Source organism: Boleophthalmus pectinirostris, unplaced genomic scaffold, assembly GCF_026225935.1.
Source record: "Boleophthalmus pectinirostris isolate CB_2022bp ecotype Guang Dong unplaced genomic scaffold, ASM2622593v1 HiC_scaffold_6, whole genome shotgun sequence".
NCBI lineage: Eukaryota > Metazoa > Chordata > Actinopteri > Gobiiformes > Gobiidae > Boleophthalmus > Boleophthalmus pectinirostris.
The window spans coordinates 1,066,333-1,083,812 of record NW_026571447.1 but is presented as its reverse complement, the minus strand read 5'-3'; the positions used below and the strand labels follow the sequence as shown (position 1 = coordinate 1,083,812).

Genomic DNA, 17,480 nt, shown 5'->3' with positions numbered 1-17,480 from the left:
CAGTTTAGAAAAAATCTCCTCAAGCAGAGGTCCAGGACATCATCATGTCCAACTTGTCACGTCATGATTGTGATACAGAAGTAGCCTCATTTTATCAGTGTCTGAATGTATGAACAGAAGACTGTCAACTCAACGAAAATATAAGTTAAAAAAATTTTAACTAAATGTATTGTTAACACTGAAACACACAGCAGGCCTACAATAGATACAGGGCTGCAGTATAAAATTAATTAGAGAAAATAAATAAAATGGCTAAATTGAGCATCTTAATACAAAGTGCTTAATTTCATATCTCAAAACCTCTTTTCTCTGTGTGTGCATTCAGAGTTGTGATCGTCTTGAATGCACAGATTTGATTGGCTCAGTAGCGTCACAATTGGGTTGTTTGTTCCTTAGTCCATTAATACAGTGCTGTAAAGTTTAGAGTCTAAACTGAATAGGCCCTATTCAACTGATTCAACTTATAAAATGAACTGCATTTAGCCAAGTGTGAGAAATGCTACAGTCAGACTAGATCCAAATCAGAGTCCTGACCCAGCAGGAGTAGCTCTGGATCAGGCCGGGCTCAGATGAGCTGGAGCAAGGAGAAAGTGCAGAGGACGGACCGCTCAGAACAATATATAACAAACCAAATTGGATTCACACTTCTGTTCAGATGCTTTATAGCAGCAGCCCACCCGAACCTGTAGTTCACAGCACATTCTCACTTTCGTCGCGTGGAACCAGTGTGCAGACGACAGCACAGAACCGCTCGGACCCAGTCCATAACGCACTGGTCTTGCTCGCCCCCGTTAGAAACTAGCACATGGAGGACGGAGCCTCCAGACTTATCTGACCAACGCGCTCAAAGGACGGCACAAGACCAAGGACCAGACCCCCAGGTCCGTCCTGAGGAGCTGCGCACTACAGTGAGTGTCCTGTGTCTTTATCACTGTTGGCTGTTGCTGTTACCTGAACTCCGGGCTGATGTGTGGTAAGTTACGTACAAAGTGCTACATGCTGCTGTTTTATGAGTTCATGGTGATAACTTGAGCTGAGGACGGCCCACGGTTTTAACGGGGACATCGGTACCATTCGCAGTGGGAGGTAACATCAGGTTGACCCTGTTTGGGTCCGTATGGGATGGCGTCTGGGTCCGGGCTCGGACCACGGTCTGCCAGTTTGTGACCCCTGAGCTATGAGGTATCCCACAATCCACTGTGCAGATCAAACCGAACAGATTCTTAATTAAAATCTTCTGTGTAAATAAACTCAACTTTACAATATATCAACCATAATCAGTATAGAGCCACATCAGGCCATTTGATCGTATAATTCAGCTTTGCCGCTTTTGTTTACTTTTACAGAAACGAAACTTAAAACCACATGATTCATTTGCATAAACTATAAGCACTGAAAAAAACAGCTCTTTCCTTCTGCACTGATGTGGTTCAGCTTCTGTTGGACTAAAGGACACGACTCAGTGGAATATATGTGTTTTTTCTCTGACAGAGGAGGTGCTGATGATGGTGAGTCTGTTCTGTGCGTGTATTGTATAGGAGATGGTTCAGGTTTAACTTTTCAGTGATCATACATGTGCAGGTCATACGAGCAGATTGTACGTGTGCAGGTTTAGCACACCTCTTTATTTTACACTCATTTCACTCATCTATGGTCACGTTATTTATGTTGGTCACTTTATTTATGTTCCTACTGTGTCGTGAAAAGACTGGAAAGTGTTCTGGATGATGCACACTCAACTTATGTTGCAGTAACCGGGATACCAGGGTCTCGGATACAAGCGCTCGAAATGAGTTTCCTCTGTAGGGTGGCTGGGCGCTCCCTTAGAGATAGGGTGAGGAGTTCAGTCACGTGGGAGGAGTTCGGAGTAGAGCCACTGCTCCTCCACGTCAAGAGGAGCCAGTTGAGGTGGCTCGGGCAACTGTTCCGGATGCCTCCTGGGCGTCTCCCTCGGCAGGTGTTCCAGGCATGTCCCACCGGGAGGAGGCCCGGGGAAGACCCAGGACACGCTGGAGTGACTATGTCTCTAGGCTGGCCTGGGAACACCTCGGGGTCCCCCCGGAGGAGCTGGAGGATGTGTCTGGGGTGAAGGAATCTGGGAGTCCCTGCTTAGACTGCTGCCCCCGCGACCCGGCCCCGGATAAGTGGAAGAAAATGGATGGATGGATAACCAGGATACATGCCACAGTATTCCAGTTACTATCGGAAGATACCAGCTACAGTATCCCAGTTTCTCATAACCACCTTAACCTGCCTTATTCAGGACACTGAAACCGGGATACAGTCCAGTGCTTGTGTTAACAGTTGTAGCAGCTAATGTGGCTAAGAAGTGCTGGCGATTCTTTGCAAGTGGATGCGTTCTGACCTATACATGCATCCCAAATTTCGAACTTCCGGTCATCGCACAATTCATACTGCAAAGATTCCTCCGAAAAAGTGAGCATCAAACCACCATGTTTGTTTTCCCAGTGGGATGCATCAATTGTCAAAGTCGATCTTTTCAAGTCTTTTGAACCATATCACTTTTGTTTCTGGTTCTGATATTATCTAATTTTATTTTTGGGATTCGGACATCGTAATTATGTGGCTGTTGGATCCTAACAGTGTAAAACGGCTCAAGAAACGGGCTTCAGAATTTCAATAACTGCAAAAGGGAATCAGATGTGTGTGACTGCAAACCTAATGTTTTAACACAGATGATATATAAAGCTTAAATTACACATTTACTCACAGCCGTGTGATATGGCAGAAAATCCTGCTATTTTAATTTGTGAACTTACACACATGCAGACATAGTTTTAATCAGTGCAATTTAACAATAAAATTGTCCTAATTTCTTCTAATTCTGCTTCAAACATCCTTTTACTAACAGGAGATTAGCTTCTCGATATAAACCCCACTTGCTTGTCTTTAATTGTTTGAAATGGTTAGATCTAGTTAATATAGCATGTTCAACCTATAGATTTAAGAATTATTTTCTTTTTCTTCTTTTTCACAACTTAAGAAGGCTCCACCCATGAACATAAGAACCAAATGTGCAATGGGGATCATGGCCCTTTTCCCTTCGCTTAAGGATCTCTCAAATACAATACTCTCAATAAGGACATGAGTAATGTAACTACAATCAAAGTGTTTTTCTTATCAGTATTACATGTGCAGGTGTAATGCATGCCCCAATTAATGTCTGCCATTATATGAAAATGTTTTGATGCATGCAGCAATGAGGGTTACATTACATGGAAGTTAAAAAACATGAAGCGAGAACTTGGTCTTGGTAAAAGGAGAAGCAGCTCTTCAAATAACACCAAAGAAAAGGGGTGAGAGGTTGAAAGAGTGGTGACCACGAATCAACAGTTGGATGGAGACCAGTGTTTGGAGGCCATATCTCTTCTGAAGCACAGCACAGATGCAGAGCAGATCTTCATGAAAATGAAACAAACCTTTCAATACAGACAGAAACTGATTCATGATCCACAGAAGTCCACCAGTGTTCACTGTCTTTAGGTTCCTTGATACCAAAGGATTGGTAAGTTTATAACTATTTTTTAAAAATGTCTATTGTATTGGAGAAAAAAAATAAAAAATTCACTATTGCTGTTTTATTTATTTTTTTCTTGTAAGACCTCCAGTTGCTGTTCAGATAGGAGATGTCATTAAAGCTTTTGGAAAAATGGGGAACCTTACTGAAGACCAAAATCATAAAAGAAGCAAATAACCTCACCAAAACACCCACACTTGAATCTCTCGTCCAAGCTGCTGAGGGGATTAGAGTCACATTTTAGTCATAATGTTCCACAGTTTGGCATTAAACGTCATTCATCTGTTAATGTTCTTTAAATTTGTTTTTAATTTTCTATTTCTGGAACCATGCAGCTGACTGAAGTTTTCCCGTTTTTCAGCCTGGGATAGTGACATGTCTTCACTGCTGATACAGGTGTATCTCCTGCTTCCTCCACCTGGTGGCAACAAAAGACCTGTGAAGGTCAGCAAACGGGAAGCGGTGGATCATGATCAGCAAGTTTCACAAGGTCAGTGAGTTCAGATTCCTGTCGCTTTAAAAAAATATTATTTTACTTATACTGAATTTAATTTCCACCTATCAACATTCTATAAACTATCAACCACATTTGATGTTTCCTCAGGTTGTTCATGTCCTCATATATATATATATATATATATATATATATATATATATATATATATATATATATATATATATACATACAAACACACACACACACACACACACATATATATATAAAAATGTGTTTCTCACCTTCCACGGTGGTTGGTCTCTCACCCTCATTGAGCTCGGGTCCTCTACCAGAGGCCTGGGAGCTTGAGAGTTCTGCGCAGTATCTTTGCTGTTCCCAGTACTGCACTTTTCTGGACTGAGATGTCCGTTGTTTTTCCCGGTATCTGTTGTAGCCACTCTTCCAGTTTGGGGGTTACAGCCCCGAGTGCTCCGATCACCACAGGCACCACTGATGCCTTTACTTTCCAGGCTCTCTCCAGCTCTTCCTTGATCCCCTGGTATTTCTCTAGCTTCTCGTGTTCCTTTTTCCTGATATTACCATCGCTTGGTATTGTGATGTCCACCACCACGGCTCTGCTCTGTTTCTTCTCCACCACCACTATGTCTGGTTGGTCCATCACCATCCTGTCAGTCTGTATCTGAAGTCCCACAGGATCTTGGCTCGGTCATTCTCCACAACCTTTGGAGGTGTTTCCCACCTTGATCCTAGGGTCTCCAGCCCGTACTCTGCACAGATGTTTCTGTACACTATGCCCGCCACTTGGTTATGTCGCTCCATGTTTGTTTGCCTGCCAGCATCTTACACCCTGCAGTTATGTGCTGGACTGTCTCAGGAGCCTCTTTGCACAGTCGACACCGTGGGTCTTGTCTGGTGTGGTAGATCTGGGCCTCTATTGCTCGAGTGCCCAGGGCCTGCTCTCCTGAGCAGCCAGGATCAGTGCCTCTGTGCTGTCCTTCAGACCAGCCCTCTCAAGCCATTGGTAGGATTTCTTGATATCAGCCACTTCAGTTATGTTCCAGTGATACGCCCCATGTAGGGGCGTAGATATATATGTGTGTGTGTGTGTGTGTGTGTGTATGTATATATATATATATATATATATATATATATATATATATATATATATATATATATATATATATATATATATACACACACACACACATTTGTGCAGACCCCTATAAGGAATTGGTTCGACATCTCAACTTTAAGCATGCATTTTATCCTGGGCAAAGGTTCCTTCTGACTTGTGATTAAAGTGGATGTCATCAGAAATTACAGACATTCAGGTTTTAGAAAGCATCTTGACGTTAAACATGGCAATGGTAATGTACATTCTCAATAACAATTACAAAAAGGCATGTTAATGTTGCCTTTTCAGATGTATGTATTTGCATTGTACAATGTAATGTAAACTTACAGTTTTTCAAAAATGTTATTGCCAAATAAAATTAACTGACAGCACTGGATCTTATTTTTGTTTGATATCATGTTTATTTTACTCTTATGATTTAACAAATTATGGGTTGTATTGCATTTTTAATTTAGAATATACATAGTGGTCAAACAACACTAAATAGGGTACTTTAGTCTTTACAGTGATGGTTTTACATTTTTTATTGGCCAAATGACACCAAACTGGATCATAATTTTACTCTTCACAGTGGCCAAGCAACACTAAGATGGATAAAAACTATGAATTTCATAGCGGCCAATTAACACCAAATTAGATTATATTTTTGCTCTTTAAAGTGACTGATAGTTACACTTAATAGAGTTTAAACAACACTAAGATTTAGTCTGTGACTGACAGATAAGAGTACATTTTTACACTAGCAGTTAGCAGAGTTTGGACCCAAATACACACTGAGATCGGTGTTAAATGTACTCTTAAAGTGTAACATATATACTGTCATTTTTGCTGTGTAGTCACCTGTGTGTGTGTGTGGGGGGGGGGGGGGGGCGTGGCTCGTGTAAGGGGTGGGACTTGTACCTGTAGATGAAGACAGTGACGGTGAGGGTCATGATGAAGATAAAGAAGAGGATGATGGACACGAGCTGATGGATCGTGATCGTCTCTGAGGAGAAACAGATGGTTCAGTCCTGGTTCAGTCCTGGTTCAGTCCTGGTTCAGTCCTGGTTCAGTCCTGGGTCAGTCCTGGGTTAGTCCTGGTTCAGTCCTGGTTCAGTCCTGGTTCAGTCCTGGTTCAGTCCTAGTTCAGTCCTGGTTCAGTCCTGGGTTAGTCTTGGTTCAGTCCTGGTTCAGTCCTGGTTCAGTCCTGGGTTAGTCCTGGTTCAGTCCTGGTTCAGTCCTGGTTCAGTCCTGGTTCAGTCCTGGTTCTCACTGGCTAGGCAGAGAGGGTTGTCGTTCTTAAACCCGCACAGGGGCACGTCTCGTGGGGGGGCCCCTGAGAGCCAGTGCAGCTGAGTTCCAGGGACAACGGCCAGAGACTCATCTGACCCAGTGAAGACCATCACGATCTGGGGACAAACAGGACAGAAAGCGGCTCGTTACAGTTTGTGTCAGAGAGTGAATCAGTGTCTGTCGAGCTTTATTTGACTCTTCGGACACAGCACTGTATGATCTGAGCACTGCAGCTTTAACATGAGTTCTGATGAGATTCATTTTCTGTGTGATGTAAACACTGTTTTATGTTTTACCAAAGGTTTTACAGAACATGTTTTCTCAATTCTGACAGTGTTTTTTTTTTTTTTTTTTAAAGATTAAGATTAAGTTACAACCTGTTTATTCAAATATTGGGCTAAATTATTTTTTATTTTTTTTATTTTTATTATTATTATTATTATTTATTATTATTATATTATTATTATTATTATTATTATTATTATTATTATTATTAATATTATTAATTAATTAATTTATTTATTTATTTATTTATTTTTTAAATAAATGAAAATACTGTTTTACATTTAACATGTTTTCTCAATACTGGCAATGTTTTTAAAAGCCTACAGCAGAGGGCTTCAACCTGGAGCTCAGGAGCTACCGTTAACTCTCCACTCCCTTTAGCTCCTCAGAGGAATTCTGAATTACCTGTATTATCCTGAAAAAGTTAAATTTGATGAATTAAATGCCTATTACCATAGTACATGTATTATTTTGATCCCTAAACTTTGTGTACTAAGAAATGGATAATGGTTTATGTTTTAAAGGTATCTAAGTGCACCTCATTTAAGACCATGGCACTTCAGTGTCGGCCTACTCCATTTCTTGTGACAGCAAAAACTAGTAGCTCTCTGGCATTTTCGTTTGGTAAAGTTAGGTCACCAGAGGAATAATGTTGGAGACCCCTGGCCTACAGATTAAATAGCCTACAACATTTTTACTGAAATATTAATTGAAATGAAAACACTGTTATATCAGTAATGGCATGAAATGTTTTCTGTAACAAAACGTTGTTGGGCATATTTTTGCTGAAGAGGGAGGGTTTTTGAAAATGATTGGGCGGAAATCACTTAACACAATCTGGCAACACTACCAGTCACAGTAACACACTCTGAAGAACATCCCTGCAGAGACAGGCCGCGATAAACTCAACTCTTTATGCACTGACACAATAACAGTGATTGCAGGCTCATGTCAGAGAAACATCTTTGAGTGAACAGTATCATCAAAAAGCACAGCTGTGTGCCCAAAATATAACATCTTTTTTTTTTTTTTTTTGCACTAGGTGATTACAATTTGAGCTGATTTGAATAGAAGTCAGAGCAGGACTGAGCAGTGGACAATTACTGCTGTAATGTCCTGTACACTGGTATGAGCCGAGCTCACCTGTCACACTTACACTCAGTCCAAACTTCTGCAGCACATCTCTTAACCGATGTCCTGTCAAAATGGCCTACCCATCGATTTGAGCTCCCGAGGCACAGATGGGATACACTTCCCTCCCTGGATCGTGTGTACATTTTTTACATTTTACATCCATCAGGACTAATCAATAACAAGTGCTATAGAAGGCAGATCTTCCACTTGGAGGACAATTTTGGCTACTTTTAGTTTTTTTTCTTGAGAAAACATGCCTAAAGCTCAGAAGAATTAGTATTATAATAATAACAATTATTATTATTTTTATATTATTATTATTATTTTGGCACAAATTTGGCAATCTTGTGCCGAATTGTCATTTTGTTTACACAAAGGCTCACAGCATCAAAACCCTTTGTCCTAGAGATCTGAAATTCTATACAGTTGTTGCCAACAACTTGAACAATGAGTGTAGTGAGTCACAAATGCCTAGCATGAAGTATGCCCAAGCTAAGGCCTTTATTTTTTTTCTTTTTTTTTTTTTTTTTTAAGCAAAAAAATAAAATAAAAATTCAAATTTAATTGACTGTACTGTAGGTTAGGCAGCACTCACAGTCTTCATGTACATATCTACAGAAACTAGAAGGTCTAAGCTTTAGAATGGTGCCTCACACAAGCATGTGGGTTCTAAGGTTTTCTTTTAATAAGCTATGGCATTTGGGTATGTCTTACCATTGTGCACACACCAAAATGAAGCGGGTGGCAACAGGTTAAAAACACACAGTTCTATCTTTCATATCTAGAACGTTAAGTACTTATCGTGGCAGGTCTGGTTGTATGCAGTTGTGTATTTTCACTTTTTAGATAGAGGAGTTGTGTATTTTAGCTGGTACACAGACAAGTTGTGTGTAGTATAGTTGTGAGTAGTTGTATTAGTTGTTAAGTGCGTATGAAAAACCCCTCAGTTGTCGAGGCAGAATCCACATCAAAAGGAGAAATTCAATCTGTCAATTGGACAAAAGTTTATTTGCTGCTTCTTCAGTTCGGGTCAAAATGCTGGTGGATACTCCCTTATATCTGCCAAAGTCCAGCCAAAGGACAAAACACCAAGACACAAACAAAACAACGTGCTCTACTCCATTCAAACACAGGACCTCAGTCTGCTGTACATCACCACTTAAAAGCCTCCTTTGAGGACAGTGAGGTACAGATCTGAGCCAGAGAAAAGAATTGGTTTGAGAGGAGAGTTAAAGAGGATATTTTTGTTAAGAAAGAGAATCCTTCTCTAAACAGAAATGGAGACTCGGATAACATCTATCTCTTATTTACAACTCCATCCTCAAACCTAAATCAAAACAAACAAGAGAACAACAGATGTATCCAGGTCAGGTCCAGAGGTGTGGAAGCTCCAGTATGGCCCTGAATGATTCTGCTAATATGACCCCACACCCTGTACAGGTCAATAGGCCGAGCTAACAAACAGAAACTGTAAACAAGTGTGTGTGTTAGTTTCAGAGTAGTTTCAGTGTATTTAGCTCCTCCCTGCAGACAGATATAAGGAAGTGTCACCAGCGTCTGAACACAACTGAACAAACAGTTTGAATGAGCTGGGAAACTTATTCAACCTAAATAAACGTTTGACCAGTTGACAAATAAAATTTCTCCTTTTGCCATAAGTTGTGTGTAGTTGTGTGCAGTTGTATATCTGTAGACCTTTATGTAGTTGTATAGTTGTGTGTAGTTGTATAGTTGTGTGTACCTGTAGAGTTGTGTGTAGTTGTATATCTGTAGAGTTGTGTGTAGTTGTATAGTTGTGTGTAGCTGTAGAGTTGTGTGTAGTTGTATATCTGTATACTTGTGTGTAGTAGTAGAGTTGTGTGTAGTTGTATATCTTTAGAATTGTGTGTAGTTGTATAGTTGTGTGTAGTTGTATAGTTGTGTGTAGCTGTAGAGTTGTGTGTAGTTGTGTGTAGCTGTAGAGTTGTGTGTAGTAGTATAGTTGTGTATAGTTGTGTGTAGCTGTAGAGTTGTGTGTAGTTGTAGAGTTGTGTGTAGCTGTAGAGTTGTGTGTAGCTGTAGAGTTGTGTGTAGCTGTAGAGTTGTGTGTAGCTGTAGAGTTGTGTGTAGCTGTAGAGTTGTGTGTAGTTGTAGAGTTGTGTGTAGCTGTAGAGTTGTGTGTAGTTGTATAGTTGTGTGTAGCTGTATAGTTGTGTGTAGTTGTAGAGTTGTGTGTAGCTGTAGAGTTGTGTGTAGTTGTAGAGTTGTGTGTAGTTGTAGAGTTGTGTGTAGTTGTAGAGTTGTGTGTAGTTGTAGAGTTGTGTGTAGCTGTAGAGTTGTGTGTAGCTGTAGAGTTGTGTGTAGTTGTAGAGTTGTGTGTAGTTGTAGAGTTGTGTGTAGCTGTAGAGTTGTGTGTAGTAGTATAGTTGTGTATAGTTGTGTGTAGCTGTAGAGTTGTGTGTAGCTGTAGAGTTGTGTGTAGTTGTAGAGTTGTGTGTAGTTGTGTGTAGCTGTAGAGTTGTGTGTAGTAGTATAGTTGTGTGTAGTTGTGTGTAGCTGTATAGTTGTGTGTAGCTGTAGAGTTGTGTGTAGTAGTATAGTTGTGTATAGTTGTGTGTAGCTGTAGAGTTGTGTGTAGTTGTATAGTTGTGTGTAGTTGTGTGTAGCTGTATAGTTGTGTGTAGTTGTAGAGTTGTGTGTAGTTGTATAGTTGTGTGTAGTTGTGTGTAGCTGTATAGTTGTGTGTAGTTGTATAGTTGTGTGTAGTTGTGTGTAGTTGTATAGTTGTGTGTAGCTGTAGAGTTGTGTGTAGTTGTATAGTTGTGTATAGTTGTGTGTAGCTGTAGAGTTGTGTGTAGTTGTATAGTTGTGTGTAGCTGTAGAGTTGTGTGTAGTTGTATAGTTGTGTGTAGTTGTGTGTAGCTGTATAGTTGTGTGTAGTTGTATAGTTTTACCTGATACACAGAGGAGTTGGTGTCACTCAGGTCCCACAGGGCAAAGTCCGTCTCTCGGTCTCCGTTCTCGTCCACGTGCAGAGCTCCAGTCACTCCTGAGGACACATGTGTGTGTGAGTGTGTGTGAGTATGGGACACACAAAGCTCAGCATCTTCTCTGTCAGGACAAATAAACTAAAGAGAAATAAACAAATGATTTTTTCACAATCGCTTTAGAAAGTGGACACATTATTCAACCCCAAAGACGAGAGTGTTTGAGCTGAAAGGACTTTAAACCATAAGATTAATGTAAAGTGTGTGGAGCCGATCACACACAAAGATTGAGAAGGTTCATGAGAAGATCGGAGATTTCTTTTAAAACAGTGAACCTCCCATAGACCCACAGACCTCTGCACAACATCTGAAATGAAACAGGAGCTAAGAAATCCAGCATGAAGGCAAGGCAACTGAGAAGAGCGTAGAGCACTGCCTCTGTGAGGGAGCAAAGAAACTGATGATGTTACAGTCAATGAAGGTTTATTTCAGACTCCAATGTCTCCATATAGAACATAAAAAAGACTGAAAACACACAAGACAGTAGTCATGTCTATAGTCCATATCAGCAGTTCCTCCAGTGCCTCCAGAGTTCAGAGGTGAACCTGACACTGCTCTGCTCAGACATTATTAAAACATTTAGTATTTCATTTTGTGAATCCTTAAGGTGCTTCATAAATTTATGAACAATGTTTCTGATCACAGTGTTAAGTGGAGGGACATTATTCTGCACAAACAGCAAACTGACACTTGTCCATCGAGGGACGTTCAGCAGGAAATGAAGTGCATCATTATACACGGCAAAGAGAAGAGTGTTAAAACTGACTCTCACAGAATCCATTCGAACATTTTCCGAATTTATCTGAGTCCAATCTGTTCTAGAGTTAATTTAACATTTTTGGAAATGTTCATTAAGTAACACTGGACTAAAGATCCTATTTAACCCTGAAATCAAGAGTTATATTAAACAGATCACACTTTGTGTAATCTTAGCTAAACAACACACAGAGGTGTTTTATTTTTACACTTTATTTGAGTTGAGTTAATTTAAGATTCAATTATGGACAAAACTAGTTCAAACTGGTCTTTTTTTGCGAGAGTTTGAAATGGTGTTTGGAAGTTGAGGACCCCCTTGAAAACGAGATGGTGACACATTTCAAGGGGCTTATCCTCCAAACAAATAAATTCAAATTAAATTCAAATTCAAGTGCCAAATTAACACTAAGGGAAGTTCAATGAACACTAGGGGAAGTTAAATTAACTTCAACAATAGCAACTTTGGGAAATAACCCCAACTTGAATGCCCATTTCACTTACAAATTGTTATATAAATATTTCACCATGAAATTTGAATCCTCCAGTTTTTGCTGTGTCTGCAACCAGCAACTTGTTAAATGTAGTTTTACTGTAAGTGCACCACAGGTGGGCAGTATAGAGTGGTGTATTTTCACATTGCTTGTACACAGATGAAATTTCCGTGCCGACATATTTGCTTGTGCGTACAGTTTGCAGTACAGCCTCTGAATGTCCTCATCACCCCTGAGATCACTCCTGACCGTGACCACAACACACAGCCGAAGAACAGCTAAAGACTAATTGTGTAATAGTTGGATGAGACCAGAGCGAAGCACAGAGAAATGTCAACAGTGAAGTGGAAGTGTCCTTGCCAAACCCACGCAGAACATTGAAGCAGAACACTGAAGCAGAACATTGAAGCAGGACATTGAAGCAGAACACTGAAGCAGAACATTGAAGCAGAACACTGAAGCAGAACACTGAAGCAGAACACTGAAGCAGAACATTGCAGCAGAACACTGAAGCAGAACACTGAAGCAGGACATTGCAGCAGGACATTGAAGCAGAACATTGAAGCAGAACACTGAAGCAGGACATTGAAGCAGAACACTGAAGCAGAACATTGAAGCAGAACATTGAAGCAGAACATTGAAGCAGAACACTGAAGCAGAACACTGAAGCAGAACATTGAAGCAGAACACTGAAGCAGAACACTGAAGCAGGACATTGAAGCAGAACACTGAAGCAGGACAGTGCTCTGTGCTGAAGGGTTAAACCCATGGCCTTTAGCACAGGGCACTGTGAGCCCTGTGCTAAAGGCCATGGGGTTTAGCACAGGGCTCATAGTGCTTATGACACTATGAGCCTTGTTGTGCACAGCTCATTATGTAAAAACAGAAAACACTCTGTTCCACCTTGTGATGTCATGATGTAATTGAGCTCATCAGACTGCTCAGGTTCAGGAAGTACATTTTTCATTCCTTTTCTCTTAGATGTTTCAATAAATTCAATTTCTAAAAGTTCTGCGTGTGGAGGCTAAGCAGCTACACACTAACTATTATTAACAACACTGTGTTTTAAGCTCAAAAAGGCCATTTAAAGGTGCACTGTGTAACTTTTCTTGTGGAGGGTCCATCAGCTTCTTGTATATGGAGATGTTATTAAACAGCTCTACTTTACAGTTATTCAATCACAAGTAGTTTTATAGTTCAAAAACTAGCTATAACATAAACATTCTGACTGTGAGCGGGGTCGCCTCTCCACAGATCTGACCTGTAACTTGGTCTGGTTCAGTCTCCATCCAAAGTTGTAATGCTACACTCCAGAGAAAGTAATAACATCTCCATGAGGAAAAGTATTTGTTTGACCCTCCACCAGAAAAGTTGCACTTTTACAATGAAACTTTAAAACACAGGATTCACTGAAATGTTGGAATTTGAATCACTTCAGGAGAAATGATAAGTCTTGCGCTCATTCGTCACCACTGAGCTGGTTATATCCATGCTTAAATGTTTCCTATTCATTTTTTACAGAAAATCTATGAGAAAAATGAATGTGAAGTTTAGGGCCGGAACCGAGGGGTCGACGCTCACTGTTGAGCTCTGTACAGGAAGTGCTCCATTGTATTTTTAACTAGAATCATCTGGATGATTTCAGTCCTGGAATTGCTAATCTCTACTGAATTAACATAACTGAAAACTATCACTTCATGACATCACAAGGTGGAACAGAGCATTCTGAGCTTTGGAGATGTAGACAGACTCATAAATAAATAAATAAAACAAGTGTGAAACATGTGAATGAAACAAAACATGACTCCAGGTTTGTTTTTGAGAAGGTAACAACATTTTAACATGTCTTAAAGCTCACAAGAGTCAGTTTAGTGTACAAACAGACAGTGTCAGCAGTCTCCTCCAGTCTCTCTCTACAACCTTCAAATCAGGCAGGAAATCTCGAGGTCATAATGAACTCAAATTTGAACTTTAACAGCCACAACAAATCAGTAACATCTGCAGCCTTTTACCATTTAAAAACAGAGCAAAACTCAAAGGTTTACTGTCTATAGCAGATTTGGAGAGACTTATCCATGTTTGTCTCCAGTAGATTAGACCATTCTTTCCCAAAGACTGGGTTGCGACCCTCCCAAAAATGAAGCCAAAGCACAAAAACAGACTGAAGCTGCTCCTGATCTGCTGCTGCGTCTCCTCCTGCACCGGACTGAACACACTACAGAAACACACACAGGCCCACCTATCTCACCAGAAATGTTCAAATGTTAAGACATGTTTTATATCATTTCTAATCTTTTTGTAATTATTTTATGGACTATTTTGTTCCAATACTGCTGCTTTAATTGAATGTTGAAAAGAAAAACAAATGTTCTACATTTATTGTCTAAATAGGCGACTCATAGATCCTTTTATTGCTGCTTCAGTGACTGTTTTTCATTGTTTCAGACTTAAGTAACATTAATTGTTCAGTGACACAATCAATCAGTCAACAATAAAATATCCTCATTAATGTTCAATAATGATCAAATCCACCTTTATTTTGTGATTTATGAATAATGTCCTTTGACTTGGGTCAGAAGGTTTGTGACTTTTAAAATATGGGTCCCCAGAAAAAAGTTTGGGAAACACTGGGTTAGACTCCTGTAACAGTCTCTCACTGGTCTCTCCAAATGAGCTGCAAGACGCTGCAGAACATCCAGAACACTGCTGCAGATCCTGACTCAAACCAGGAAGTCCAAGCACGTGTCCTGTGCTCAGGTCTCTGCACTGCCCCCTGTGGCACAAGCTCTGCTTGTACAAGTCTCTCCATGACCGAGCACCAAGGCTTCACATGAACCATCTGCACTGTGAGGAGCTCAGGGAGCGACCTCCTGCTGCAGCCCAGAGTCACAACTAAACACAGAGAGTCACAGTTTCACATTCATGCAGCTAAAACCTGGAGCAGTCTGAACATGTGAGACAGACTCGACTCTGACGTTAAATCCAGGCTCAGAACAGTTCTGTTCAGCTGCGTTTGACTGAAAGGTTTTCATTCTGAGCTCTTCTCTCTCATTTAATGTCTCTCGCTTTTTAATTTGATGATGATAATTTATGTTTTGATTTGTTTGTATTGTGATTTGGAGGTATTTCTTATTCTGTAAAGCACTTTGAATTACTTTTTGTACAAACTGTTATACAAATAAACCTGCCCTGCGTTGCCTTGCCTAATATAGGAGCTTTAAATTGTGGTGGTGGTGAATTCGTTGCGCTCGTTTCCCGTGGGACAGAATCGCGTGAAAGCAGAAGTGATCACATGACTGATTTATCCGTGACCTCTGACCCCTGTGGTTGTTATGCGGGTCACTTCCTGGAAACGGTGCGGCGTGCTAAAGGACAAAGTGTATTTATGACTGCAATAACCCAAATGACATTTCCACCTATGGGATGGCAGATAAAAGTGACATGACCCCGCCCCCTGTGGTGACTTTATCGAATCAGGTGTGAGCTCACAGCTGCGTCTCCAAATGTCACGTTTGAACAATAACCGTCAGGAAAACAATAACGCATGAAGCTTTTACAGCAGGACAGTACAGTCCCATTCACACACAGGCACGGCAGGTCAGGTGTCTTGCCTGAGGACACAACAGCGGCATGGTCAGAGCTGGGATCTAACTATCAACTGTAGAATATATGAACGGCCCAGTAGGACAGAGTTTGGATATGATTTAGACCTGGATCAGTCCTGTTTTGGTCTTGGCTGGTTTAGTACTGGTCTAGTCCTGTTTTAATATTAAGCCAGCTTTGTTTTAGTGTTAGTCCAGTCCTAGTTTCTAGTTTAGTCCCGGTTCAGTCCTGGTTCAGTCCTGCTTTAGTCCTCTTGTTTACATAATGGCTGCATTATGAACGGCTGATAAGTGTTGATGTGAGCTCTTGTCCAATCAGATGGCAGCATTAGGCTGTTGCAGGGCGGAGGACATAATTAGTGTCATTAACCTGTTGAGTGGAGGGTTCATTCATAAATCCAGTTTCAGGTCACACTTGAGATTAAACTGAACAAACGAACAGGACACAGCAGAGACGAGGAACGATCCGGAACACGTCAAACAAATCTATACCCATACTTCACAGTGAATGTACTGTAAGTCCTATAAGTACTACATGTACCATATTTACTATATGTACTATATGTACCATATGTACTACATGTACCATATGTACTACATGTACCATATGTACTATATGTACATATGTACATATGTACTATATGTACTATATGTACTATATGTACTACATGTACCATATGTACTACATGTACCATATGTACTACATGTACCATATGTACTATATGTACTATATGTACCATATGTACTACATGTACCATATGTACTATACATGTACCATATGTACTACATACATGTACATATGTACATGTACATGTACATATGTATATATGTACTATATGTACTATATGTACTATATGTACTATATGTACCATATGTACTACATGTACCATATGTACTATATGTACTATATGTACTATAAGTCCTATAAGTACTACATGTACCATATGTACTATATGTCATATAAGTACTACATGTACCATATGTACCATATGTACTATATGTACTACATGTACCATATGTACAATATGTACTTCATGTAGTACCCACATAATCTCAACTGTACTACAACTACACCCCACATGTACTACAACTACACCCCACCTGTACTACAACTACATCAGAAGGAAAGGAGGAGGAGAAGAGAAAGAGGAGGAGAGGTGAGGATGAGGAATAGGAAAGGAGGAAGAGAAAAGAAGGAGGAGAAAAGGAGAAAGAGGAGAAGAAGAAGAGCGGGTGCAGAGAGAGGACAATACAACAATCAGGAAGAAAGGTCTAATCAGAGAGAAGTGATGAGGGTGGAGCCAACACAGCTCCACACAAACCATGTACACGCCAGCAGGGGGCGCCGTCACTACTCCCATAAGAACAGTAAAACACCAATCACACACAAGGGCCCCTCTCCAACCACATCTGCCCCCATTTCCGAGGGCAGGAGGGCATCTGACACACGGGGAGGGCATCCGACACATGGGGAGATTGTTTTGCTGAGGCTCCTTTAAGTGGAGCTGGAGGAGGAGGTTTAGATAAGTCCAGACCGGACAGACTCAGATCTGATCTGCTTCCTGTGACATTTCCTCTGGAGTGTAAAGCAGGACTAAAGTAGGACTGAACCAGGACTAAAGCAGGACTAAAGTAGGACTGAACCAGGACTAAAGCAGGACTAAAGTAGGACTGAACCAGGACTAAAGCAGGACTAAAGCAGGACTAAAGTAGGACTGAACCAGGACTAAAGCAGTTCTGAAGTAGGACTGAACTAGTATTGAACTAGGTCTTAAGTAGGACTT

General features: G+C 40.5%; 1 protein-coding gene across 3 annotated transcripts in view; it reads right to left on the bottom strand.

Annotated features, from left to right (window-relative positions):
- LOC110157880 (atrial natriuretic peptide receptor 1) overlaps window positions 1-17,480 on the bottom strand; it is a 92,387-nt gene that overhangs the window by 27,848 nt on the left and 47,059 nt on the right. For all 3 annotated transcript variants that reach the window (XR_008633417.1, XM_055163274.1, XM_055163275.1), the window contains 3 exons: window positions 10,755-10,849; window positions 6,383-6,518; window positions 6,031-6,115 (listed from right to left, as the gene is read on the bottom strand). Coding sequence is in view for 2 of the 3 variants with exons in the window: in XM_055163274.1 (XP_055019249.1) it covers window positions 6,031-6,115; window positions 6,383-6,518; window positions 10,755-10,849 (316 nt within the window). In the remaining variant the exon portion in view is untranslated. The remainder of the gene's footprint in view (window positions 1-6,030; window positions 6,116-6,382; window positions 6,519-10,754; window positions 10,850-17,480) is intronic.